This window comes from Oenanthe melanoleuca, chromosome 2 (assembly GCF_029582105.1).
Source record: "Oenanthe melanoleuca isolate GR-GAL-2019-014 chromosome 2, OMel1.0, whole genome shotgun sequence".
Taxonomy (NCBI): Eukaryota; Metazoa; Chordata; class Aves; order Passeriformes; family Muscicapidae; genus Oenanthe; species Oenanthe melanoleuca.
Window position 1 is genome coordinate 92,031,253 of NC_079335.1, and position 25,624 is coordinate 92,056,876.

At 41.3% G+C, this 25,624-nt stretch overlaps 2 protein-coding genes across 3 annotated transcripts; one reads left to right on the plus strand and one right to left on the minus strand.

Moving 5' to 3' along the window:
- Positions 1–290: 290 nt before the first annotated feature.
- TXNL4A (thioredoxin like 4A) lies at positions 291–8,864 on the minus strand. Of its 2 annotated transcripts, none has more exons than XM_056482892.1 (4): positions 8,764–8,864; positions 8,480–8,653; positions 1,708–1,811; positions 291–1,026 (listed from the first exon to the last, which is right to left on the minus strand). In XM_056482892.1, the coding sequence occupies exons 2-4, from the start codon at positions 8,630–8,632 to the stop codon at positions 855–857; spliced, it is 429 nt and encodes a 142-aa protein (XP_056338867.1). In that variant the 5' UTR covers positions 8,633–8,653; positions 8,764–8,864; the 3' UTR covers positions 291–854. The 2 variants fall into 2 exon arrangements, with proteins under 2 accessions (XP_056338867.1, XP_056338868.1); XM_056482893.1 differs by lacking the exon at positions 8,764–8,864 and adding an exon at positions 7,193–7,270 and having other exon boundaries at positions 8,480–8,567.
- Positions 8,819–23,914, plus strand: LOC130248862 (glyoxylate/hydroxypyruvate reductase B-like). The gene is made up of 9 exons (XM_056482891.1): positions 8,819–8,944; positions 10,561–10,796; positions 12,857–13,241; positions 14,451–14,622; positions 15,060–15,238; positions 20,168–20,342; positions 22,361–22,539; positions 22,715–22,811; positions 23,531–23,914. Exons 1-9 carry the CDS (start codon positions 8,833–8,835, stop codon positions 23,685–23,687), a joined length of 1,692 nt encoding a protein of 563 aa, XP_056338866.1. The 5' UTR covers positions 8,819–8,832; the 3' UTR covers positions 23,688–23,914.
- The last annotated feature ends 1,710 nt before the right edge of the window (positions 23,915–25,624 follow it).

Here is a 25,624-nt window from a genome sequence, read left to right on the forward strand (position 1 = left end):
AAGCTATGCCACAGTGGAATCCAATCCAAGTCTCCCAAGTACATGTGCATGATGGTATTCCAAAAGACAAACTGGAGGTACAGTGACAGCACGGCCTGTGGTTTCCTCAGCTGCTGTCTGCAGCTAGCTCCAGAACTGCAGTTATGCTTTGACACTGCAAAATTCACCAAGTAATTCGAAGTTTCAGCGCACAACCACTGTGGAAAAAGAGTCTGGCACCACAAGTCCAGCTGATGGGAGTGTGGTGGTGAGCAAAGTCACAGGAGGTGTTTTCTCTGAGTTCTGCTAAATATTAATAAATGCACCTTGGTGCTTTATTCCCGTTTTTAGTGGATACAGAAGACTAATATGATACACAAGGAAATCCTGACAAAAGTAAGAAGTCTTCAACATTACAGATTTGCATCCAATTACACCTGTTTTCATTCTCAAATTTAATTAGCTGAATAAAATTAAGGTGGGTAAGTGGTACTCACTTTATTATTTTTAAAAAACTATAGTATAGTTTTCCCAGGTATTTGTGTAATAAAAGCAAACAAAACCAGTTGAAATGTTTTTCTGCACACAGGCTTTTTGTGTACAAAAATATGTAATACCAAAATGACAACAAAGGAGAAAGTCTTTAAAAAAGAAAAGCCCAAAATTCAGCTGTAGTATTACAGCTGTCAAGACAGTTCCAGGCTTTGAGTCTTCTACTTCTCAAACAGAATACAAATCTTTTAAATAACTCAAATTATGCCCAAAATTCAAAGACTTGTAGGGTTTTCTCTTTTAATATACATATATGTACACACATACACAGAAATAAATTTAAGTGGACATAGAATTATGAAAAAAGGCAGCCCAAAGAAACATCAATATCTGTATTTAGTGGAATAATCTTTCGGCGATACCACCAAACCTCGACCTTTGCGGGCTCCTCTATAAACAGTTTCTATAATGTCAATCATCTCCTGTTTATCTTCCATGGCCCAGTTGATCTTGTTGTTATTACCTGTACCTAAATCAATCATGATGTGTTTGTTCCTTTAAAGAGGAAGAACAAAAAACCAAGTTATTTTGGTATTATAATTCAGACAGAAATCTTAAGACCCCCCCAAAAATGCTTTGTAGGATCAAAGGAAGTCCATATAACATAAAAAGGCTTGCAAAACAAGCCTTAAAGGAAGAGTACCCACCCCCTCACTCAAACTGACATTCTACTGCCAATTTTTAAAGCAATAAGGACTCCAAACATGCCTCAAGATGGCTACTGAATGCAATTATCCTTATTGTTTGTATTTCTTTCCCACTACTGTCTCTCTCCAGAGAGACTTCCGTGCTTGTCAGTAGAACATTTTATCTCATCAATGTAGAAACCTTGACTCCAAAAACACCTGATTACTTTTGACTTGTCTTGAAAGCAAGTTTGGCAAGTTTGACTGCTGTATTACTACAGTATTTTCTACAGGAAGCTTGAGATTTAATACTAAGAAAAATGGATAATAAACCCAGTTTTTACTATCACTAATTTGCACTCTGTTATTAAACACTGTTCCCAGGGTAATTGGAAAACAAGCATTTTCTTATAAAATCAGTTTACTCTTCTGCAGAGCAATGTAAACATAAGCATCACTGTGCTATTATGCCTTTGGAAATAATCTGCTGAGACACTGTATTTGACAAACACAAAGTTTAACTGAGTTACATTTCAGGACCATCACATACCTGAAGAAAAACATGACGGTACAGGGATCGTACAACTCGTACATCTTGTTGAAGTCTGGTACTTCAGTGATGTCCACAAGATAAATAACAGCAAAGTTTTTAACCTAAACAGAAGGAAACAGGAAATACAAAAGCAATATATCTATTACCAATTAAAAGACATAAGCTTTCATTACTGGAATATTTATTTTCCAAATTATTAAGTCATAAAATCAGAAAAAACAGCCTTGCTTTTATTGTTAACCACAACAACCAATTAACATGGAAAATATTTTTCAGTATAGCCAAGCAGCTCATTTCACATCCAGTGTCAACTGCAAAGATACTATGCTAATCAATCTGGATGTTGTTGCTAAATCAAGATCCAGAGAAACAAGTGCCCTTTATATAGAACTGAGAACTCACAGCGACATGCAGAGCTCTAAACAACTAGAATAACTGCTTTGTGCAAGCCAAGCTGACACATTTTGCCTCTGTCATCAGCTGCTTATAAACTTCAGACTATTAATGATCTACAATGCCCTGGTGCCTGCCTCCAAGCATTTTTCCCCCTCTATAACATCCAATTTGTCTAACAAGACTCATTAAATGAAAAGGAAACTTATGATTTTATTTAAAAACTAGTAACTTTTTTGAGAGGTGCAAAGCTAAAATTTAAAAGTGTAATTGCTAAAGAAATAAGACCTTGATAAGAAACTATTGTCTGGACAATTCTGGTAAAACTGGCTTTCATATTGCAGAGTTACTCAAAAATAATCCCTCCCCTCTAGTGTCACAGTAAATGCCTTCATTCCTGTAACAAAACCATATCACATTTTTGTTTCCTAGATGTAGCATACTTGTAATTAGGTGGAATTAGGAGAAGTTTTGGTTTCTAAACTTAGCTCATAAGTGCAATTAACACAGTCACACACGTTACATTCTAAGGCAGAAGTCACCCAAACTACACAAACATTTAACTGTAAGGAATATTATCAAATCCTCATGTACTACACAGGAGTGCATAATTGTGCCTCCTCATCCTCAGTTACCTGCTAACACAATTTTGGTCCCTCCCATTCAACTGCCCAGAATTACCAGCCTGAGGTTAACGCACATGGTCTAAAATCTATGACAAACTCGCTGTTCATGACAGTGATTCCCACTTGTTAATTTTCCTATCAAAAGTCTGGAAATGCTATTATGAGTATAATATCTTATACTCACAGAGCAAGATTAGATTGTATGAGAAAAATATGATGTATTGTGTAGCCTATACGTAGACATCCTAGCAGGCACTTTACTCATAAAGTATGAAGATGTTTATTTACAGAAAAAACCCCAGAAGTGCAGAGCAAATAAATTTTTATGAATTTCTGCCTCAAGACAGTTTCAAAATTGTAAAAAATAGTCGCACTTCAAGAATGTAAGTAAGTATTACCAGCAAAGAAAGTAAAATCTCTTCTAGAGTGAAACAGCATTTAAAGTTTTTACTGTGCGTTTATGGGGAGCCAGTTAGAGTCCTAGATTCAGTCAATATTCTAATGAAAACATCCCATTTAAGCCATGTTCTAATTCAGGCAAGAGGTAAAGCCTTGTACACTAAAACAGTCATAATATCAAGCCCTCTGAAGGGATCCTTCACACCCATTTCAATTTTACATTAAAGATTTCTAAGAACATTAATGGGATGTTCAGAGGTAACACAATTTAGCTGAGAAGTGACTGAAGCTACTCCCTGGTGAGCCCAGCAGGCAAAAGGCAGTTGTGGGGGTTTTGGTCCTTTTTTCACAAAACAAAACAACTGAGGAGCCATTTTCATTTTATCCTATCATTACTTTTTCCACCATGCTGGCACTTCTAGCATCAGCAGCACACCTTCACTGTGAAGGGAAATTCCTACAACACGTTCAGAAATTTAGACAGAGCAAACCATCTTTGAATAACTACTTAATTTGGAGATTGGAAAATTATTTAAAGGTAAAGCTAGCATTAACAAAACATTCTTAGGACCTGTTTTGTTTGGTGAAAGATTAGTCCAAGGAGATTTACATGGTGCACCAGAACACCACTCCAAAAGCACTCCTAAAGCAAAATTTTACTTCCCAGAACTCTGTACTCCAGATACTACTGGAACAAAAAAACCTTTTAAAGTTAGTTTGACATTATATGCATTTAATTTAGTTGAGCTGTTGCAGAACCAGAAATGCTTGTCACTAGCAGTGATCATCAACAGCCTACGATTTCACACAAGAGAAACAGAATATACAAGTCTTAATTTGTTATATAAATCTTACTAAAAAGGACTGAATCACTCAAATCACCTTTGCACAGCACATGTGCAAGTTATCACCAGAATCCAAGCATCCAAGACATTAATTAAATTTTTCTTCTCTCTCATCTACTTTTATAGAAGTGAAATTGATGACAATCTTGCCTGCTGAAAAGTTCATATTAAGTCTGAAGCAGACCTTAAAGCTGGACTCAAATTTGAATTGAAAACTTTGTAAGTGGCTCTGTTCTTTACCCTTTGCATTCCTAATTTCAAATTTGGCAAGATCACCACTCCAAAAGGAGTTAGCTTGCAAGCATATTGCTTTGTTGAGTTTGGACACTGGCTGCCAAGGATAGCAGCAGGAGATTGGGATTCATGCCTAAAGAGGGATCAGATAAACACATGGAGAGGGTGATGCAGAACTGCAGTGGCCTATTTAATGTTTAGGGGCTGGGCAATGTAATGTGCCAGGCTGGGCAAGCTTGTCACCAAGAGGCATTTTATTTCAACAGGAGACAAGCCTTGCAGAGACTCCAATGTCTCTTTTTGCACAGTATTGAGCATTTTCAGAGCCTGAAGAAGCAGTTCCTGTCTCAGACACAATACTGGAGCCAAGACAGCAGCAGCACAGAGCAGCATCTGAGCTGGCTTCACACACAGCCAGCTCTCATTCACAAAGCTTTAGCTTAGGCTTGGATTTAAGCAAAAGCAATGCAAGTTTTTATGGATTTAGACTGTGCATGGATGTGCATGGTTTGTGGAGACAAACCAAAGGTTGACCTCTCCCTGTTGGGACATGAATCCATTGCTCAGACAGAGCTTCAGTCCAAAACCTGCATTCCGGTACAAAACCAGCTTTGCCACCCTGTCAAGGCAATGGTTACTAACAAGTTCTCTTTCTGACTTGTGGGTTCTAACTGAGCATACAGTATGGACACCTCAGAGCAAGAATAAAATACAACTCTAAACAAGCAAACCCCACCAAATACAAGCAGTTGCAGTAGCTACAGGGGAGACTACAATGAGTTTGTTAATATAAACCAAAATTTTACTGTACAGACAATATGAAAAAAACTTGTAGTATTTTAGAAGTTGAACACATAATAACACAAGTTTATTCTGAAAATGCTTAACCTCATAACATACACTAAACACAGTAAATCTGTTGCAGTAAGCCAACTGCTTTCTTAAGAAAAACAAAACCAAAACTCTAGTGAGAGACCTCCTTCTGGGCAGCACCTCACTCACAGCTAAAGAGAAAAGCATTTTCAGAGACAGATATTGCTATTTCTGACACTTGACTTCCCCTGTGTGTCTTTCAATTCAAAACTTTCTCTGCCTTACCAGGCTACTGGAGCTGCTGTTCATGGGGACAGGGTAGAGTAGGAAACCTAAGTCAAACAGCAGCATGGATTCAAAATGGTTTTACTTGCTTTCACAGGCTGGGCTTCAATTTTGCTGATTTTCCCCCTTCTCTCCAATGATGGTAGCTTCATAAATCAGCCCAATCAATCTACATTGCTGAACAATTTTCTACATGAACACCATTTCTACATTTGCATGTAGAAAACCCAGAAGGACATCACTGCCTGACCACAGTTACAGGCTGTTCTAATACTTCACAGAACTGGATCTGCCTGAGGACTGCTAGGAAATCCTTTAACTGAATGGCTCAAGACTATAGAGCAGAGCAATCTATAGGACTTTTAAGATCAGGTAAAGATTCTGTATCCAGTCTTCATGAAGATCACACACTTTGCTAGTGAACAGGAAACACAGATGTAGGAAAAATCATATGCCATGGGAATCATTTGTCCTCTGAAGTCCTCCCTGACTTCCTTAATTAACAATATCCTCCTGAAAAATAAATCAATTCACTCCTACAACATGGAAGTGACACAGAAATATGATTAGTGACTAGGATGAATGACAAAAATAATGAAATTTCTTGACATTTCTGTCAGACGTAAATAATACTCCTTTTTTTTTAGTTGTTAAGATTTCAGCTGCCTTTGAAAAGCAAACCTTACAGCCCAAATACCTAAGGAAATCTGAAACAAGATCCAAGATTCCATCTTCTCATCTTCCTAATCAGCTTCTAGACAGTGTTTTTTCTCTTTAGAAGAACAGAACTTTATGGACAAGAAACACAGAAAAAAAAAATAAAGGAACTGAGTAGCTCTTGCAACAAATGAATTGAAGGTGGCTGGCAGACTTGCATTACTGAACTGAACAGAGCAAGTACAAACTCAAAAGTTTGTACAGGCAATATTTATTTGAATTTTTTTTCTTGTTAACTATGCTGTAAGTTTAGGTGATAAATTTATAGGGGAGAAGAAAAAGACATTGTACTGCCAAGAGCAGCACCTACAGGTAATAATTCTGGAAACTACAGACATCAGTAAAAGGATTACCTTTGCTCAGCTTTTAATTACAAACACCAGTAGTTAAAATGCCTTTTTTTGTAGCTACCCACCTTCTTTTCCTCTCTCACTTTTCATGTAATCTTAGCAGAAATGCAGAGGCACAACTATTGTTTGAGGAAAAGCCACAGCTATTCACACTTTTGATTATGGTTAAATAAACGCACAACATATGAAAAATCATCCCTAAAATCACAGTGATCCAGTACAACAGTTATCTAATTTACACTATTCAGTCATAGATAAATAATTTCTTAAACAAGGTGTATTAAGTTAGGAAACTAATCCCTGTTATTTCAGGGGATAGGTTTTTATAATTATGAGTTTCCTTTAAAGAAAAGAAAGAAGTGCATTTTTAGAAAAGGTCTATAAGACAAAATTTGTGAAACTCAATTCTTGCTTCAACCAATGTTTGACTGAAAACCTGACAAAGAAAAAATAATCTAACATCTTACAATTATGATTTAACATTCAATGAAAACTTGCTTGTTTTTCACCTAACTAGGGAAAAAACTGCAAGTGGAGTACATTTCAGTGAAATTAATCTACTTTGAACTTTCACACAGAATTCTAGTTTCTTTTTCCACTAAAGAGGATTCAAACTGGAAAAAAACCCTTGCTCTCCTATCATAAAGTCCCCAGACAAATACTACTGCTACCCAAAAACATGCTGCAGTCTAAAAGAATATTGCACCAGGGTAACAAATATAAAATAGGGCCACATTGTCTGTAGCCTGCAATTATAGCATGCTAACATTCTGTATTATTCTCTAGAATAAACACCTGTACAATTGGAACTTTTACTCACTCTTTAAAACAGCAGAGATCCAAACATGGCTTGTAAGCAAGAGGATGAGGTAGGATCTCCCCCTTTAATTTGCCATTTCTGCAGAGGGAGATTTTTAAATAAGAAGTTACTTGGTTCTTTCTTCCCCAGTCACCTCTAGCTGCCACAGCAGGTCTGCCAAATTGCCAAGCATCCTGCCACAAGTCCATACTAACAGCATCTGAGCATCACACTCCCACCAGGCTGAATACAAAACAACTGAATTAAAACATGTCACAACCATTACCACATTCTAATACATTCTTAACCCCTGGCTGTGGGTATAGGTATCTAATTGTGGGGATTTTCAAGACACAGGTTATTAAAAAAAAACTTTAGAACACAAAGTAAATTAATAACTACTCTATATCAAGTTATGTAAAGACTTTTGTATGAAGGCAGAAAAGTTGTGAAAGCCCCATTCCTGGAAGTGCTCAAAGCCAGGCTGGATGGGACCCTGAGCAACCTGGTCCAGTGTAGGATACAGCAGGAGAGTTGGACTGAGATAGTCTTTAAGGCCCCTTCCAACCCAAACCATTCTATGATTTCTATGATAGATGGCACCTTTTCCTACCCAAGTCAACATTTCTGATTCAGATTTTTTTTCTTCTTTCTTCATGTGGTTCAGCTAAAGAGCTGTCAATATTCTACAATCACTTTGCAAAACCTTTAGCTAATACGTGAAAAAGTAAATTATAACTGACTGTATTCTAACAATGCAAGTCTTCCTATTTATGTATCTTTCTTAAACAAGTGACCAGCTGTTGGTAATCATTCAGTTTCCATCCGAAAACAGCTGTGGAGTTTGGCTCTTGAAATTTAATTCAGTCCATGAAATTCAGTGGAATGCTACTGGTCTCCACATATAACATCACTGACAGATTAATCAGAATTATATCAATGACAGACTAATCAACACCACCCCGCACATTTTTAGCACCTCACCATTACTAAGAGCCAAAATGAAAGCAACTTTTCAAGTTATTCAGAGGGAAACCTGAAGGTTTTACTGGAGCCGCAGCAGCCCTACCAGCGAGCATTGTTTCTGCCCGAATGCCGACGCCCGGTCACTGACGGGTTTTTAGCAGGCAGCAACCTCGACTTCCGAACAGCTGCTATGAGCTTTTCATCCCCCGTGGAAGTGACACCACACTAAGTGACACCTCCTAAACCCGGGATAGCTCTGCAGGACCCGCTATAAGCTGCCCCAGGCTCCAAGCAATCCATGGGGAACGCCGAGCTCAGAGCGAGCACAAAGCTCCTCTTTACCTTCTCGGCGATGCTGTACAGCACCTCGTCCATCTTCATGCACGTGGGGTCCCAGTCGTGCCCGAAGCGGATGACCACCACCCGGTCCTCCTCCGACAGGATGGCCTGGTCCACCTGCCACCCGTTGTGCAAGTGCGGCAGCATGTACGACATCCTGGCGGCCGGCTGGCGAGCCTGCGGGACGGCAGCGATGATGGCCCCGGAGCCGACAGCCCGCCGCGCCTGCCCTCCCCCTCCCCGGGCCCACCCGGCCCGCCCATGCCCGCGGCCCGTGCCCGGCGCACCCCGCGGGCGTCCTCCCCTCACAGACACGAGCGGCGGCGGCGGCGGGAACCGGAACGGCGGAACCGGAAATGGCGGGCACGGGGATATCCGCGCTTCCGGCGGCGCGGGGCGGGGCGGGGCGGGGCGGCCGCCATTCCCGGCGGGAGGAGAGCCCGGCAGGGAGCCGCGTCCCGCCCGCAGGTGGGATGTGCAGCGGTGCCGCGGGGGGGATGGAGCAGAGGCGATCCGAGCCCAGATCCCCGACCGGCTGCTGCTGGCCGCCCTGATGTTAGCACATTACCCGCGCCTCCGTGATTTGCTCAAGGAGATGTGCTCAGGGGAGCTGTGGATGCCTCATTCCTGGGAGGGTTCAGGGCCAGGTTGGATGGGGCTCTGAGCATGGTTTAGCGAATGGTGTCCCTGCCCGTGGTTGGATCCAGATGATCTTTACGGTCCCTTCCAGCCCAGCCATTCTGTGATTCTGTGCTGTTGCGTCTCCTGCTTGTGGAAGGGTTTTTCAGTGTGTTCACCCACAGCAATGACAATTTTCATGCGCCAGCACCAGGCACGACCCGCCCCCGCTGTGGCAGCTGCTCTGCCCAGCCACTGCCGGGCTCGCACTGCGTTCCATGAGCTCTCCCATCGCTCTGGGCGAGCGTTCCATGGAAGTGGCCAGCAGCGAAACCAGCACATTGCAGCGCTGCGTTCCCTTGGCAGAGGCCATCCCAGACCAATCTGCTTCCTTAACTCCACAGCAGACGCCCATTTAAAAGGTTAGCTTGCAGCAAGCAGGAAGAAAAAACATCGTTTCCACCGTAAAAATCCCACACAAGCTGCAGTTTGGGCCGTGGGGAGCAACGTGAATTTGTGGCGAATGGCTTTGCCCCACAGTTGCTGAGCTCTCCAAAATCTTTCCGAGCTTTATGGCGTTTTTGGAACATCCGGCGGTAGGAGAGGGAGGGAAAGGAGAGGCAGCCCGGTGTGAGTGCGGGCAAGAGCAGAGGCAGCGGGGACGGCGATCCCCGAGCCGCAGCTTCCCGGGAAGCGCCAGCCCCGGGCAGGGCAGGGTTAAGGAGCAGCAGCCCGGCCCCGACCCGCAGCTTCCCGGGAAGCGCCAGCCCCGGGCAGGGCAGGGTTAAGGAGCGGCGCTGGGCAGGAGCAGCAACCCGGCCCCGAGCAGGAGCCGTGAGCTCCCGGCCCTTCCCGCTGCCGCGGGATCAAGCCGGGAAAGGCACGGCGTCAGGGAGAAACCTGCCGTCTTAGTGCTTTGGGTGCTGTTCAGGTAATTAGTCTTCTTCTTTAGAGCTCTAAACTTAGTATGGGGAATTGATCCTGGATAACGCAGGCTGTTAACTTTAATTGAAAATTCAGCTAGAAAAAATTACGTAGGTTTATTTTGCTATGATTTGGTTTAGTCCAAGGTGATACAACAGTGCCAGCCAACAAATCTGCTAGTAAGGAGCGAGTCAAGCTCCACAGGTGAAATAAGGCCAGCTTCCATTAGCACTGGAGTTAATACTTACATGTAATCCTTCTTATTTGCCCCATTGTCTCAATCTAAGTCATATTTTCAAAGTTTTCTCTGAAATGCCAGGACCAGAACTTAGTACACTTACCTTACATCAATGATTTACATATAATTATGATTGTTAACCTACATTATAATTATGATTGTTAACCTACATGGAAGCATATATTCTTATTTAAATACAAAAGGAGAAGAGACAAAAAAAAAAAAAAAACAATTTAAAAAAAAGAAACTTAGTGCTATTGCAGATGTTACTAGTCCAAAACCAAAATTGTCATATCCTTGACAGGTGTTACATTTAGGAGACTGGACAAGACATCTGATAACTGGATAATTATGTTCAGGAGAAGAGGATCGTGTATGTTGAGAATTCTTACCTTAATGCTTGGCCAGTCAAATTTGCCTTACAGATTTAATCGTCCAGTTGCTTCTCACCGACGTTGCTGTCACAGAAGCCTGCTTTCCAAACAGAGATACAGGACACTCGCATATGCTGAAAGACAGGCAATAACTGCTGGGACCAAGGTTGGTATCTGGAGAGCCCCTTTCTTTCTGTGAGGTTCCTTTAAGTGTTTTTGTTTTGCTGTTGTCAGTGTGATTTTTAAGATTGTACCTGGGACGAGCAGAACACCGGTTTTGGACCAGCATTGCAGCTGATCCATGGATCACGTGTGCATCAAACACGGCTGGAGTGGTGGTGGGCTCAGCACGCCCACACTCATGAAAAGATCCATCAGCATGCCACTAGCCTGTCTCTAGTGCACCAGCTGGCTTGTTCATAGCTAGAGGCTTCCTCACAGGTCACCCTTCTGCTTGTGAAGTGTTGGAAGTGCTTCCAAAGTGAAAGCAAGTCTGGCTCTGCCCATCATGTGTGGTGTATTGTAAAGGGGTAGGAGGTGGTGAGGAAAGCAAATGGAGTCATACAGTGCTGCCTTACTGGCAGGTGCCAATCACTTGATCATGTCTGGTGCTCAGTTTTCCCTGCTTAACAGCATAAGGTTTAGCTACTGTCCAGGATTACCAGGTTCTGATCATTAATGAAGCTGGACAACTCCATCACAATATGATATCAATTCCTCTTTTATACTACCGTTCATTCTGGAACACAAATCCCAGTAATGTTGTGTGATTTTCTTAAGAAATGTGGACTACGTCTGGGGAAATTGGCACAGTTTTGACAACCACATGGGGATGACAACTTCAGCTGGTAAAAAATAATATGTATATAAAAACATGGTCTTCCTTTGCAATTAGGTTGCACTGTTCATCTCATTGCTTTGTTTGCTGCTGTTGAGAACCAGATGGTATTATCAGAGACATTGTGGTGAACTGCAGACCTGTCCTAGCATGGAGGCCCCTTCAAGCCCATGTACAGCAGCAGACTGAAACTGAGGCAGAAATGTACATCAAGGCCAAGAGAAGCCATCAGTACTAGTGCTGAGATTGTAACCATTTAATAGATGTGGTTGGGATAAGTCTGTGTTTGCTCAGGACAAGGGTAAATATGGTTGACAAAAACTTCCAATCTACATTGACACCTTTTTGTCACAGGTTTGAGCTCTGGTTACTCACAGAAGGCTTTTTGTGAGAGGAGTGAAGCAGCAGGACACAGCTGGCCAGCCCTGCCCAGAATACTGCTATGGAAAATTGTTCTGATTCAGATAGCACAGTTCTAGGAGATAGAATGGGATGGAGACTGAAAGTCAGTGGAGCACAGTAAAAGGAACTGTAGGAAATTAGGCACAGCTCTTAATAAGATATGAAGGAAATCTTCAGATACCGTTTTTGCCAATAGGAACTTCAATTAGGTGCTTGCATGTGGAGCCCCTGTCTTAGTACAGAGTGCATATGCAGGAATGTTGTAGAGAGGACTGGACTCAAAACTCTCAGGGCATAGGAAAGGTCTAGCATGAGGGACTGTGTTATCAGTGGTATCACCTCTAGTGGTCTTCCTCACTGGTTCAGCATATAGGCATGGGTGAGCTAAATTTTGCATGAGGTCAGTTCAGGTACAGATCTGAATGTTTAAAACACTGAAGGCAAGCAGTCTAACAGCTATCCAAGGGTGGCCCTTCATTCTGCAAATCTGTTAGACCTAAACCATCCCTGACAGATGTTTGTCAGACCCATCTGGGCCTCAGTGCCATCCTGCATTGCCTGTGGCTTCACCAACCATAACCAACAGGCAAGAAACTCCAAGTAAATTTCTAGCAGCCTCTGTTTTGTAACACTGCTTATAGAAAGGCATTGGTGAGTAAGCTACCAGAAAAGCTACTAGTTTTGTATGAAATCAATATTGATTCAGGACTAAAATGAAACTCTTTGGGAAGAACTGCTTGTAGGACTGGATTTGGATGTAAGAGTGTGGATATTCCTTGGTGTTATAGTCTAAATCATCACTTGGTAAAAGTACTTGGAAGTTGTCTGACATACCACGCTAGTGCCAAGTGGATTAAAAGCACTAATAAGTTCCATCAGTTTCCTGATTTATACATGTGAATTTAAATGATAACTTTTAAAGGAACATCATTGCTCCTTTCAGGGTGATCTAAACAGAGGAGTATTTTTCTATTTCCCTGTTGCAGGTCATGGCAGAAGGAGAGTTGCCAGCTGTTTTGATCCTGGATATAGGAGGAACTCATGGTGTGCTGGAAGACCTTGTAGCACTTTTGAAGAAACACTTTCAGCTTATCACCATGAAGGAATTTCTTGCAAACAAAGAAGAAGTGAGCAAAAAAATCCAATCTGTTTTTGTGTTTGAGCGCAGACCAACTATTGACCGTGAGCTTCTAGAAAGTCTGCCTAATTTAAAGGTAATTGGAAACTCTGGGGTTGGAGTGGATCACTTAGACTTGAAAATGATCTCAAGCTTTGGTGTAAAAGTGACCAACACCCCGCATGCTGTGGCAGACCCAACAGCAGACATAGGAATGGCCTTGATGCTGGCCTCAGCCAGAAGACTTGTGGAAGGTAATGCTTTAAATATCCTTGGTCCTAGTACTTCTTTGGGCATGCCTCACTTTTGCTGTGATAGAGATGACCTTTCTGAATCAATATTTGGGATGCTTTTACAGGGGTAGTTTTTCAGAGGCATCTACTTCTCCTATGTCTCACTTCTTTTTAGGGCAACAGTGACAAGAGTAAGGCTTTTGTCTAAATTATGTGCTTGAAAGTCTTGTGATATCCTACTTGAAATAATGTTTGGGGCTTAATTCTTCTCTGACTGTTCAATGGTTGGGTTGTTTATAGCTGTGAAAACTGAATACAGAGTGCATCAAAACTGAATGTGACCATTTACCATTTCCCCGTGAAAGAAGCATTAGAAGCTACAGGAAGGTGCAAAGCATTAGTGGCCACATCTCCTACTCCAGAGCAGTAACTAGTATTAAATTATTTTTCCTGCCTCTTGCATGAGTTTGTCTAAACCAATGCATTGTATTTCCTGAAGAGCATCAGAATTATTTTTGAAATAGATGATAATCCTCTTGACAAAGCAGTTCTAAGTTATACCACCAGCATTAGTTTGTGTCCCTAAAAGCAGGTTCTTTCCCCGCTTCCTTGCTACAAAATGGCTTTCTGGGGAAGGAAGGTGTCAGTAGAGACTTTCACAAGAAGCTGCCTCTGTCTGAAGGGATACGTGGCCTTTGTGTCACTGCTGCTCCATCCCTGAGCAGGAAATGACATCTCTTTCTCCATGATGTTTTCTCACTATTGCATCTTTTTGAACCTCAAGTTCTTTGTACAAAAGCTCACAGAGATTCTTGGCTGAGGTGGAATTTGAAAGCTTCACCCCTACTCAAGCAGTGAGGCTGCTTTGGGTTGTGATCCAGGAGAGATATGGAGAGATTTACCCCAGCTAAAAAAAAATCCTGAAGTCAATGCTTGCAGGGTGGCTTCACATCAGCTGTTTTTGAACTTCCAAGAAAACACACCAGCTGTGGAAGAGTTAATTCCGCAAGGAGTCATTCCTTCCAGCACAGTACCCAGCCAGGATCCCACTGTGTTACTGGCTTCAGGCCTGGGTGCAGGAATTTGCACCATCCAGGCCCTTATATAAACTGGTCAAAATCAGCAAGGGTGTTTTGTAAGGGGTGCTCCAGAGCCCCACTGCTGCTTTTCCTTCCCCCAGGCCTATGTTTATGGCTGATTTGTACCCATTCATCATGTATTTACATGCAGGCTGCCAGATTGCAGTGTCTCCAGACACAAAGTCCTTTGCTGTTGACTGGCTGGGAGTGGAAGTGAGCAGAGCAACGCTTGGGATCATTGGGATGGGCAGCATTGGATACAAAGTGGCTCAGAGAGCCAGAGCCTTCAACATGAGGATCCTTTACCATAACAGAAACCGGAGGTAAAGACATCTGGTTTCTGCATTTAATTGCCCAGGGGGCAGATGGAAGCCACAGCTCTGCTCTGTCCCCAGCCTTCTTATGCACTTGTGGCAGTTGTAAGCAGTGTGACAAGCAGAGTCTGACATCCTTCAGGCTTCTGACAGCATCAGGAGAGAAGAGTGGAGTTCGACTGCATCCCCAGCCTGTGTGCTTTGCTTTCACACATACATCACTCCTCCATTGTCCCACCACTCCTGTAGCCTCTTGCTCCCTCTAACCCACATCCTTTCTTGTGTCCATTCCACCATCTGTGCCTATCAGTGAATTATCCTTTACATTGATATCAAACCTCTCAGTTTCTGTGCTTTCTGGAACTCTCCTAGGGCTGATTGATTGATTGTTAAACTCAGTTAGAAATGGTTGTGTCAGTTTGGGGATGTGTACATTTTTCCTTCAGACGAAAGGAGGAGGAAGAGGCTGTTGGTGCCCACTACTGTGCAAAGATGAAAGACTTGCTGCAGCAATCTGACTTTGTTATGTTGGTTGTGAACCTGACTCCTGAGACTCACAAACTGATTGGGAAAAAGGAACTGGAGCTGATGAAACCCACAGCTACTCTTATCAACATCAGCCGAGGTAGGTGGATCTAAAATCATCATTTGTGGCTCCACACTTAAAGTTGTGTTTTGTCTGATTGTGTCAATATTCCCCTCTCCTACCTTAGTCTATGATATTCCTCTGTTGTTTGAGTCACGAAGTAGCTGGCAGTCTACAAATGGGTGACTTATGTGGATCATGTACTATGTCTTCAAAGGTCCTATGGAAATTAGGGATGCTTATTGGATGGTTGGTTCTCTTTAGCCTTAGAGACAGCAGGTTTTAATGGAAATACCTGAAAGGTTTATCATCAGTGAGGGAGAACAGGGTACAAGGGGAAACATTAACATTTGGAACAGCAGTGTAGAAAGGCAGCCTCACATGGGATAACTGATCTGTTGGTGCTGAACAAGCAGATGAGAGAGATTATCATTTCAGTAAACAAAGCAGAAATAAAAGAGTGGAAAGTTTGCAGAGATAAAATTGTTTTTCTGTAATAGTAAAGTGTCAAAATGAGGAAAAGACTGAAACTGGTCTCACCCCAGGAAAAACCTTATGCAGTGGACCATAATCATCATATAAGTAAAGATTAATAAATAAAATCTTTGGTTTGTTTGGTTAATGATTATTAAAAAGGCATTCTATTTTCTTAAAAGATGAAGAGCCTCTAGTTTTTCTCACTTGACCCTGGAGACCTTTTCCCCCTCACAGGTAAAAATGTGTTCTTTAACTCATCAGGGTATCAAGATTTCATTTCAATGCAGGTGGAGTTATTGATCAAGAAGCATTGGTAGAAGCTCTCCAGAATAAGGTTATTAGGGCTGCAGCTCTGGACGTGACATACCCTGAGCCTCTGCCAAGGTAAAGAAACTTGTTTCCCATTCTGTTAATCTGAAATGTTTTAAACTGTGTTCAAAGTCTGCTCATAATTTTTTATCTCCACAGGCAGACTAAGGGCAAAACCTCAGCCTGTCTTGCACAATCATAAATAAACAACAAGTTGCTCCCCTTTCCCACCTCTGTCAGTTCTTTGCCAGCCTGACTCATGGGCCAGGCAATGAGCGACATGGATGGAGAGGAAGAAGAAATGTGTAAGCAAGAGTCCCACAGCTTTGTGCTCGTTCTGTGCTTTGGTCTGAACGTGCCATTGCTGTTTCCCAAGGTTCAGTTCTTCACAGCTAGCATGGGGTAGCAGCAGAGTAAGTTCCCTGTGTAATGCATTCTGTTCTTTCTGTTTCTTGCAGGGATCATCCTTTATTAAAGCTGAATAACGTCATCATAACCCCGCACATTGGAACCGCAACAGTCCAAGCCATACATGCAATGGCAGAAGAAGCAATAAACAACATACTGGCTGTTCTCAATGGCCAACCCATTCCAAGTGAAGTGTTTCCCAAATGATGAGTGCCAGATGATGCCACCAAATCTCCTGTGTATGGAAAGGCACTATTTCTTACCACTTTTAAGCTGGAAAAAAGCAACCTGTTCCTGCACTGCTCATCATGATGCTGCAAAACTGTCAGACATGATCTGTTCTGTTACTCAAAATTCCCAAAAATAAAGTGAAACTAATAAAAGAGGTTTGTTTGATGATTTTATCTGAGCAGTTATGCATTTTGATATCTTCAGTCTATTTCAGTGAATACCAATGTTCTGATCCCAATTCTTGCTGCTACATAATCATAAGCAGGTGCACCCAACACTCTCAAATCCATTGAGGATGAATGAGCATTGATTCCCTGCAGAAATTTGATGTGTAAACAATTTTCAGCCAATATTCCAATATTCTGTTTTTATATGAAAACACTGAAGAAATGTTCTTTCAAATGATCATAGGTCTAAGGTTTTCTAATTTAAAAAGAGCCTGCTTCATCTACATGTTAAAGCAAAACCAATTGTTGAAAAAGTGTCTTTATTTTTCATGAGGGCATCCTTTGAAAACCAAAGTAAATTCCAAGAGATTTAGTTCCTCCATGCAGACAAAAATTATGCTTTTATCTTGACTAGCCATGAAAGAAAAGTAGAATTACTATTGAAATCACTGTTATGTGTGAGGGCATAACCTAAAGCAAAATTAGTGATCAGCCCTGACTTTCAGCCCAGGGCCAAACTTTTTCTTACATTCTGTTTCCTATTGGCAATCAACAAATTCAGAAAATTCAATGAAGTGGTGGTCACCTCCATGAAGTCAGGAATACTTTTCCATTTTTTTGCAGCATGGTCAGGATCCCTGAAGGGACAGTAAAAGGAAGTTCTAGACAGGACCAGAGTTGGACATTCTGTTGAAAGTAGTGAAATACTAACAAGCAACAGAATTGCTACAGGATTGCTATTCCAAGATGTTTAGCCCTTGAACACTCTCCCCACAGCTCTTCCCAAAATTGCTCTAGGAAATCAAGGTAGCTATAAACAGTCTGTCAAAAAAACCCATAATAACTATCAATTTACAGACGCTCTCGGGACCAAAACCAATGGCCAGGGATTCTGGAAAAAATCCAAACCGACCAATTTAGAGTGTGTATGTCCTTCTTGAAAACACTTACCTACATATATTATTTTGTTGTTTTGGTAATTGACCATAGCTCAGGATGAGGCTCTGCAGTCACTGGGGTCTCTTCAGGACAGATGGCTGCAAAAATCTCTGCAACGAAGCATTTAAAAATTAACCTGGTAACTCAAAGTTCATGATGAAGCTGTTCCATTTATTTTCATGACATAGATTTGGTCCAACATTTTTCTAAATTACTTAGACAAGGTACTTTGTGATTTCAGGGTAGCAAACGAGATTTATTGAACTATTCACTGCAGACTACTGATGATCTTAAACTAAGTAATTAATGAGAAGTGTTGTGTTTTGAGCACATTAGCAGTAATATGAAATCTTAGATCATGAGGACAGAACTTGTTCAGACTGATTATGTGAATACCTTGGTGGGGGAGCACCTGTGTGTATGAGTACAATTGGTAGCATATTTCAAAGAGCTGCTTGCCTGTCTTGGTTTTCTTATCTTCCTATGCGGGTTATAGGATCTCTTGACATAAATGTCATGAAACATGACATGGCTGTGATTATTATTTAAAATATCTGGAAATAATAGTATGTCTTTTTTTCTGACACTTTGTGTCTTTCTTCTTTGTGCAGATTATGGAAGAAGGAGAACTGCCTTGGCTTTTGGTAAATGAAATTGGTGGCATACGTGGGATACTGCATAGCCATGTGCCATTCCTGAAGAAGCATTTCCACCTCATCACCATGAAGGAATTTCTTGAAAACAGAAAGGATATTGGTAAAAAGGTTCAAGCAATTTATTTGTGGTGGCACAAACCAGTCATCAACAGAGAGCTCCTCCAGAGCCTGCCAAACTTGAAAGTGATTGCAAATTCCGGAGTGGGGATGGATCACCTGGATCTGAAGCTTGTAGCTAGCTTTGGTGTGAAGATGGCTAATGCTCCACGTGCTGTCTCCAGCACCACAGCAGATACTGGGATGGCTTTGCTGCTAGCATCTGCTAGAAGACTAGTGGAAGGTAACATCTCAATTCTTTGTGGCTTCTAAACATCATTCAATATTTACCTCCCATTAATTTGACTTTTCTTAGAGTTACCCGTTATGCACATTTTATTATTGTTTTATTATTTTATTTTATTTTCTTATTATAAATAATGTGAAAAATGTAAGTAAATGGGAAAAAAAGTGTGAAAATATAAGTATGTTGGCTTGGCAAACAGAATAATAGGTATTTTCATATATTTTATGTATTACAGGTATACTTAAATTATTACATTATACACAGACATACATAGTATATATTTCAACAAGGTATAAAAAAAAAGTGATGGTGTTACAGTGCTATGACCAAAAGTGGGGGATGCCAAAGATAGATGATCACTGAAGTCACAGGCTGGCAGAAGAAATTCATGTAGGATGCAACAGTGGGGCAGAACAAGATTCTATAGAGTCATGGAAGATCCTGAGTTGGAAGGGACCCACAAGGCTGATAGAGGCATGGGCATGTTCTTGGAGACTGAAATGGATTGGTGCAGAACTACTACTACTACTACTACTACTACAGCCTACTCCAGTTTTTGTTAATAGCATCCTTTCTAGTTTCATCAACAATTTTTATTGCTATTTTGCCAAATAGACTTATCCTTCACTTGGTTAGAATGCCTCCTTTTTCAAGAAAAAATTCTCCAGATTTATCCTTTTATATTTACCTGACTTTGACTTGTCATCTGTACCACAAAATTCCTAGAAACTCAAAGGGGATTTGTGTTCCTCTAAGTCTGTTTCTACCTCACAAAAGGCAGCTAGATTAAAAGGAAGATTAATTTCTTGTTCCCATCTATTTAAGCTATCCCTGGTGGCATTTCTGATAGCTCTGTCTTGACAGGACTGAGTTTTTTCCTGGGTATACCTTTTCTATCCTTCCACAATATTCTGCTGACTCTGTGTATATAAATGTATTTTGTGTATTGTAGAGCTTAGAGCTATCCAGAATTGTGCAGGTTTAACAAAAGGTAATTGCAGAAATTACCATGTTTTGATTTTAAAGAAGTCACATTTTTCTTTCCAAGGAGAGTGGCAGATGTGAAGAGGAAACCCAGCATCTGATGGTGTTCTCCACATGGCATCTTCAAACTCTGCATTGTTCTTGGCAATAATTATTTTGATTGTTAATGAGGAACTGGGCAATATTTTCATGAGTCTAAAGCAGTAAAAAAAAAAAAAAATTGGAGGGATTATATCCAAAGGCTTTTTGTAGTATGGTAAGAGTAAATTGCAATATCATATATACATGTAACAGGGAAAGATTATATATTAGGGAGTTACCTAGGAGATTACAAAATCATGTGTTTGTAACCATTAGAAGTGTGCTATAGTAGCACAACAAGTCCAGACTCTTTTGCCTTGTTGCTCCGTGTTGGACCCCATTCATTTCTCATATTTATGTGTTTTTCTTGCAGTCCATAACATTTCAATTTCTCCAAGTATGGAGAAGTACTGTGAAGTTGATATTCTGGGAGTTAAAGTTACTGGAGCTACGCTGGGGATCATTGGCATGGGCAGCATTGGGTATAAGATTGCTCTGAGAGCCAAAGCATTTGAAATGAACATTTTGTACCACAACAGGACACGGAGGTAAAGATATCTCTTGACCCTAATTGCAGCAGAAACTCTTCCAGATAGTCAGTATTTTCTTTTCAAGGTGATTACAGAGGCATCTCTGTCAGAGATATAGCAAGAAATGAAGGAATAGGGCCAAGATTAAATCAAAAGGAAAAAAAGAATATTTGCCTGAAATGAGTCCTGTAAAGAGTTACTGAGTGATTTAACACGTGGAAACTGATTGTAGGTTTTATATTAGAAATTTCAAGGTTTCCTGCAGAAAAATGGAAATCAAGCCGATACTTTTCTATGCTTATCACATTGTACTCTAGTGACATCAGAACTCTATTTGTTGTTTGTTTTTTCCCTATATTTTGAAGTTCAGGAGAGATATTTTTGAAACAGTGGTTGGAAACTAGGAAGCATATATATGGCACAATATGACTGAAAACTGTTCTTAAGTAAATCTTGTTTCTTCTCAAGCCAGTAGAAATTTTAACAAGTACTTAACTGGATTTTACTTTTTATTTCTAGCCCCTCCTAGCCTGTGTATCTGGGAATCTGAACCTTGTTAGACATTTAGCACAGGGGCTCTTCAGTTTAAAGTAAGCAAGACCCCCGTGAACAGCTCGAGGCCTTTGCAATCAGGCAAGATGCAGATAATGAGCAGAACTATTATTTACTGCTATAAACTATGACCTACCTGAGAGAACTTTACTCCTCTGTGACTGAAGGGAGAAGCTGCAGTCCTAGGATGTGGCCTTCAGGACTTTCAGGGATTTTCCCCATGAGTAGACTGCAGGAGGAGGGTCACTGCTATAGCTAGCTCTATCAAATCACGAGGGTGAATGAAGCCAGGAATTTTTAGCCATGCTTTGCATTCCTGTTTTTTTTGTCAGAAAAAGAGCTGAGCAAACTCACATTTAAAAGAAAGTACTCCTTAAGGTCTTTCAGAATTTCTTCAGAAACCACAAAAAAAAAAAAAAAAAAAAAAAGGTTTAAAAGGCACTAGTCCCTTTATTCTTTTTTTCCTGTGAGTATCATCCTTAACTCCCTCTGTTTAATAATTTTCAGTCTTTAATATTTGTGTAAGAGTGTTGTGATGCAGGACCAATGCAGTGCAACAGAAATGAAAAGCCTAAAGTATATTTAAAGTACATTTACACTTCCAGCTTGTGTGCTGAATCAAGATGCACTCTGCATGCTGCAAAACTGGCTGCAGTTCCAGTTTGTTCTTTTCCCACTTACTCTCTGGTCACTGATCTGGAAAAAAAAAATCAGTGAAGTGCATTTGTTGGGAGAGACATGGGTTAAAGTTACATTGCAGTTATTTTCTTAGCAAGACCTTTTATTTCTAGATTTGGGAGGAGATAACTTAAAGCCCTTCTCTTGCAGCCACAAGCAGAAGATTGTACACATGATCCCCTATCATTGCTTCTTTATTTCCCAAAGTTCAGACAGATAGATTTGCAAAGAACATGAGAAATGGCAAGTATTCTTCTGCACTGTGAAAACTTAAAACTAAAAATCTCTCTACTCTGGTAAGGTTTTCTGTTGAACACTTTGTCCTATGTAAGTCCTGGGGCAGCGAGGAGCCTGGCAAAGAGCTGCCTTGCTGATTTCAGTCATAAAAAAATGACAGGCTTACTGGAAGTGCCAACAGGATGAGGACCACTGCCATGCCCAGAGCATGTATGGCTGAGTTCTGATGAATACTACTCTTCTGGTTTGAGCAGTGACTGCATCCTTTGAGGTGCACAGGGGATCCTGGAGAACGGACTGTGTGCTGCCATCTGCTTCAGTGCTCAGCCTTAGTTCATCTGCAGACTTCATAAGAAGTCCTTGGGACCCTGCAGTGGAGTGTCTGAGAGGCAGACATGCAATCTATCCTGTGCTGTAGGGCTTGAAGCTTTCCAGAAGGATCTAAATGCTGAGCTGAGAGTAAAATCATCCTTGTTTGCCACCTGTTTGTGGATGTGATAATGAGATCCTTTCATTGTATACTGGTCATAAAATGTTTCCATGACTGAAATGCTTTTTTTTCCCACTAGGAAAGTGCCAGAGGAGCAAGCTGTTGGTGCCACTTACTGCAAAAAGATAGACAGCTTGCTCCAGCAGGCAGATTTTGTGATGCTGGTGGTGAGCCTGACACCTCAGACACACAAGCTGATCGGGAAAAGAGAGCTGGAGCTGATGAAACCCACAGCTACCCTCGTTAACATCAGCCGAGGTACCACCCAGACCCATTGGCTGGTCCAGCTCCTGCTGTGTTCCATGCAGCACCGTGCTGCATCCAGCACAGCTGGGGCACGTGCTCAGCATGGCAGAGATTCCTCCCTCTCCCCTCCCTTCTCTCTTCTCTCGTGTCCTGCAAGGTGCACTCAGACTCTCTTGTTCCACCCCAGGTGCAGTAGTTGACCAAGAGGCGCTGCTGGCGGCTCTGCAGACCGGTGTTATCAGGGCTGCAGCTTTGGATGTCACCTCCCCAGAGCCACTGCCCAGGTTGCCATCTCTGCTTGTTCCTGGGGAAGGATGGCTGAGCCCTGCTGAGGCCAGAGGCATCCCTGCAGCAGGCAGGAAGCTGGACCCCAGCCCCTGGCGTGTGTTTAGATATAAACTCAGTCCTTAGAATCTCTCTGTGAAGCTGAAGCAGTGCTTCACTTGCAAATTGCTTTATTAGAAAGTGCAGTTTGCCAGTTTTAATGGGTGGAAGCTCTTGAGGCCTAAGACCTGCTGCATAGCCCAGAGGTGTCCTTTCCCACAGGCTTCTTTCCACAACACAAGGCTGAAGAACTGCAAGCCTCTTGGGCCCAGAGACTACCTAGCTTCTCTAAAAAGACCACTCTGCCAGGATGGTGCCTTTTGGAGTTAACTGTGCTGGCTGCATTTTGGGTTCTGGGGAGTTTGGTCTTGTGCCTGTGTGCAAATAACTGCAGCTCAGACTATTGTGCAGGGTGAGTGTGTCAAGAGGGCTTAATCCTCTCTTCTGACATAGTTCAAATTGCTGCCTCATGGCAGAAGTGTGTTTCTGGAGAAAAGAGCTGCTATGAAGTCTTTGCATGTCCTGTTACAGTCCAAAATTACTTCAATATAGGTGGTCGGGTTCTCTGGGACTTGTAAGGTTGCATCAAATTAACTTTAAATACAGTACAAAAGCCAAAGTAAGACTCCTGTTTATTTAGATGAACAGCAATTGTTAACTCTTTTTTCTTTTCTTCCAGAGATCATCCATTGTTAAAATTAAAGAACGTCATTATAACACCTCACCTCGGCATTAAAACAGACAAGGCCACCTATAGGATAACAGAGGAAGCAGTGGAAAACATACTAGCAGCCCTGAATGGTCTCCCCCTACCCAGTGAAGTGCTGCCTAGCTGATGTGCAAAAGGACATCACACCTCTTTTTATTCTTCTCTTATCTTTTTATTCTTATCTTTCCCCTCCACATCAGCTCTAAAGATCTTTTTAAATACTAGAATGTCCATACACCTCACTAAAGCTTGCAAGGAAAGAATTTGCCATCTTCTCAGTTGTGTTTATATCCTTTCTGTTGTCTAACTCAAGTCCAAAAGACAAATAAACCAACTCACAAAGTGGCAGCGCTATACCTTTTGTTATCTAGAGTGACTTTATGAATAGTATGATTATTTATCAGTAAAATTCATAGCAGAGTAGCCATGAAGTGCAGCCAGGATTTTGCCTGGAGCGTTATGCATCTTTACAGTGCCTTTGTCTTCCAGGTGGTTGTTACCTCACTGGTTCTTGCTAAAATACACTTACTCCCATCACTTTAATGAATGATGATCTTTCCAACTCTTGCAGCTCCAGGAAACAAGACATTGCAGCTTTTCAGGCACAGCAAATTGGCTGTCAAGAATTTCAAGACTGCCCCAGGGATCTCCCTGCTCTCTGAGGTAGAGGTGCCCAGTACACCTTTCATTGTCTCATGTATAACCTTTAAAAAATAAGTTAAATTTATTTTAAAATAAAAGGCTAAGCAGTAAATTGCAGAGCTGAAAAACAAGATTACTATACTGTAAAATAGAAAAGAGAGAAAAATGCCTTTTTTTAGATTATTGTCCTAAAGCTGCAAAAAAGACACAAGGATTTTGCACATGCAAACTTTTCTCAAGAGGTGAAGAAGCAAACAAAATCAGATACAGTGCTTCACTTCTACTTAAACAATTGTACATGTTTGGCATTTGCTTGGAATTTTGGTCCTACATCTACAGATATTTCAAGAATCTGGGCTGATTAGTTTCAGAAATGCTCCCTGCCATTACAGTGCTTTAGAGGGGAAGACACATCTGCCTATCAGTCACTGGAGTGATGAGTTGGTTTACTCACAATAGATTCAATCAATTGAATACATTCCATCTCGATAACTGAAAGTGGATCAAAAATTGCAGTGGCCACATGAGAGATGATCCATTATAGTTCACTCCATTGATTCAGGTTTTTTAAATACTTTGATTTGCAAAAAGTACATGATCTGGAATAAAGTGCTGATATAGAAGTCTACTGGGAAAGCTGGCCTTACCTACAGCAACTGGACAGGCTGATACCAGGTAACACTTTATGATGGTTTATAGTCACTGAAAACACATGCTTCACTTGGTTTGGCCTTGCCTGAAACAACGAGCTTATGAATACAGATTTCCTGCCTCCGCTTTTTTTTTGTCCTACAAATCCTGTTCACACATAATACTGCCTTACAGAACTTAATGTACACATAGGAAATGTATGTCTTTATCCAGCTTCACCCTTAAGCTGGTCTGTACAACTGACCTGGGAGAATGTATGCATTACATTATACAAAAGTCTTTTAAGGTAATGCAATACTTCAAAAGCCTAATCCTGAGAAACAACTATTATGCAAGCACCTTATTAACACTGCAGGCATCAGCTCACCCTACAGGATTACATGGATACCAAGGGCAATATTTAATGATGGGGATGAAGTCCACAGACTGTGCAATGCCTCTCTCTACGTACCCACGGACCTCACTCATTTGACAGTGCTCTGTACAATGCTGGTAGATCAGATCCCTGTCTGTAAGAGAAAATCTGCACACAGCAATGATGTACACGCACTGTAATTCAGCTTAACACACTACATGGAGGTCTGTAAGGTTGTCTACAAACTAAATATACTTAGAACATGATAGCACTGGTGAAACTGACAGCTTATTTCACATATGATGCTTAACAGATACATCTTCTGTAGAGATGAATCAGCCCCTGACCAATTCTTGAAAGTCAGGTGTTCAAGTTGCACAAAACAGCTTTGAAAATATCCAATTCTCTCCACATCT

Coding starts and splice junctions, on each gene's coding strand:
- TXNL4A (XM_056482892.1), bottom strand. CDS start 8,632: ATGTCGTACATGCTGCCGCACTTGCACAACGGGTGGCAGGTGGACCAG. Junction 1,812..8,479: donor TGTACAGCATCGCCGAGAAG/GTAAAGAGGAGC, acceptor CCTTCTGTTTAG/GTTAAAAACTTTGCTGTTAT. Junction 1,027..1,707: donor ACCGTCATGTTTTTCTTCAG/GTATGTGATGGT, acceptor TCCTCTTTAAAG/GAACAAACACATCATGATTG.
- LOC130248862 (XM_056482891.1), top strand. CDS start 8,833: ATGGCGGGCACGGGGATATCCGCGCTTCCGGCGGCGCGGGGCGGGGCG. Junction 13,242..14,450: donor AGCCAGAAGACTTGTGGAAG/GTAATGCTTTAA, acceptor ATTTACATGCAG/GCTGCCAGATTGCAGTGTCT. Junction 20,343..22,360: donor TACCACAACAGGACACGGAG/GTAAAGATATCT, acceptor TTTTCCCACTAG/GAAAGTGCCAGAGGAGCAAG.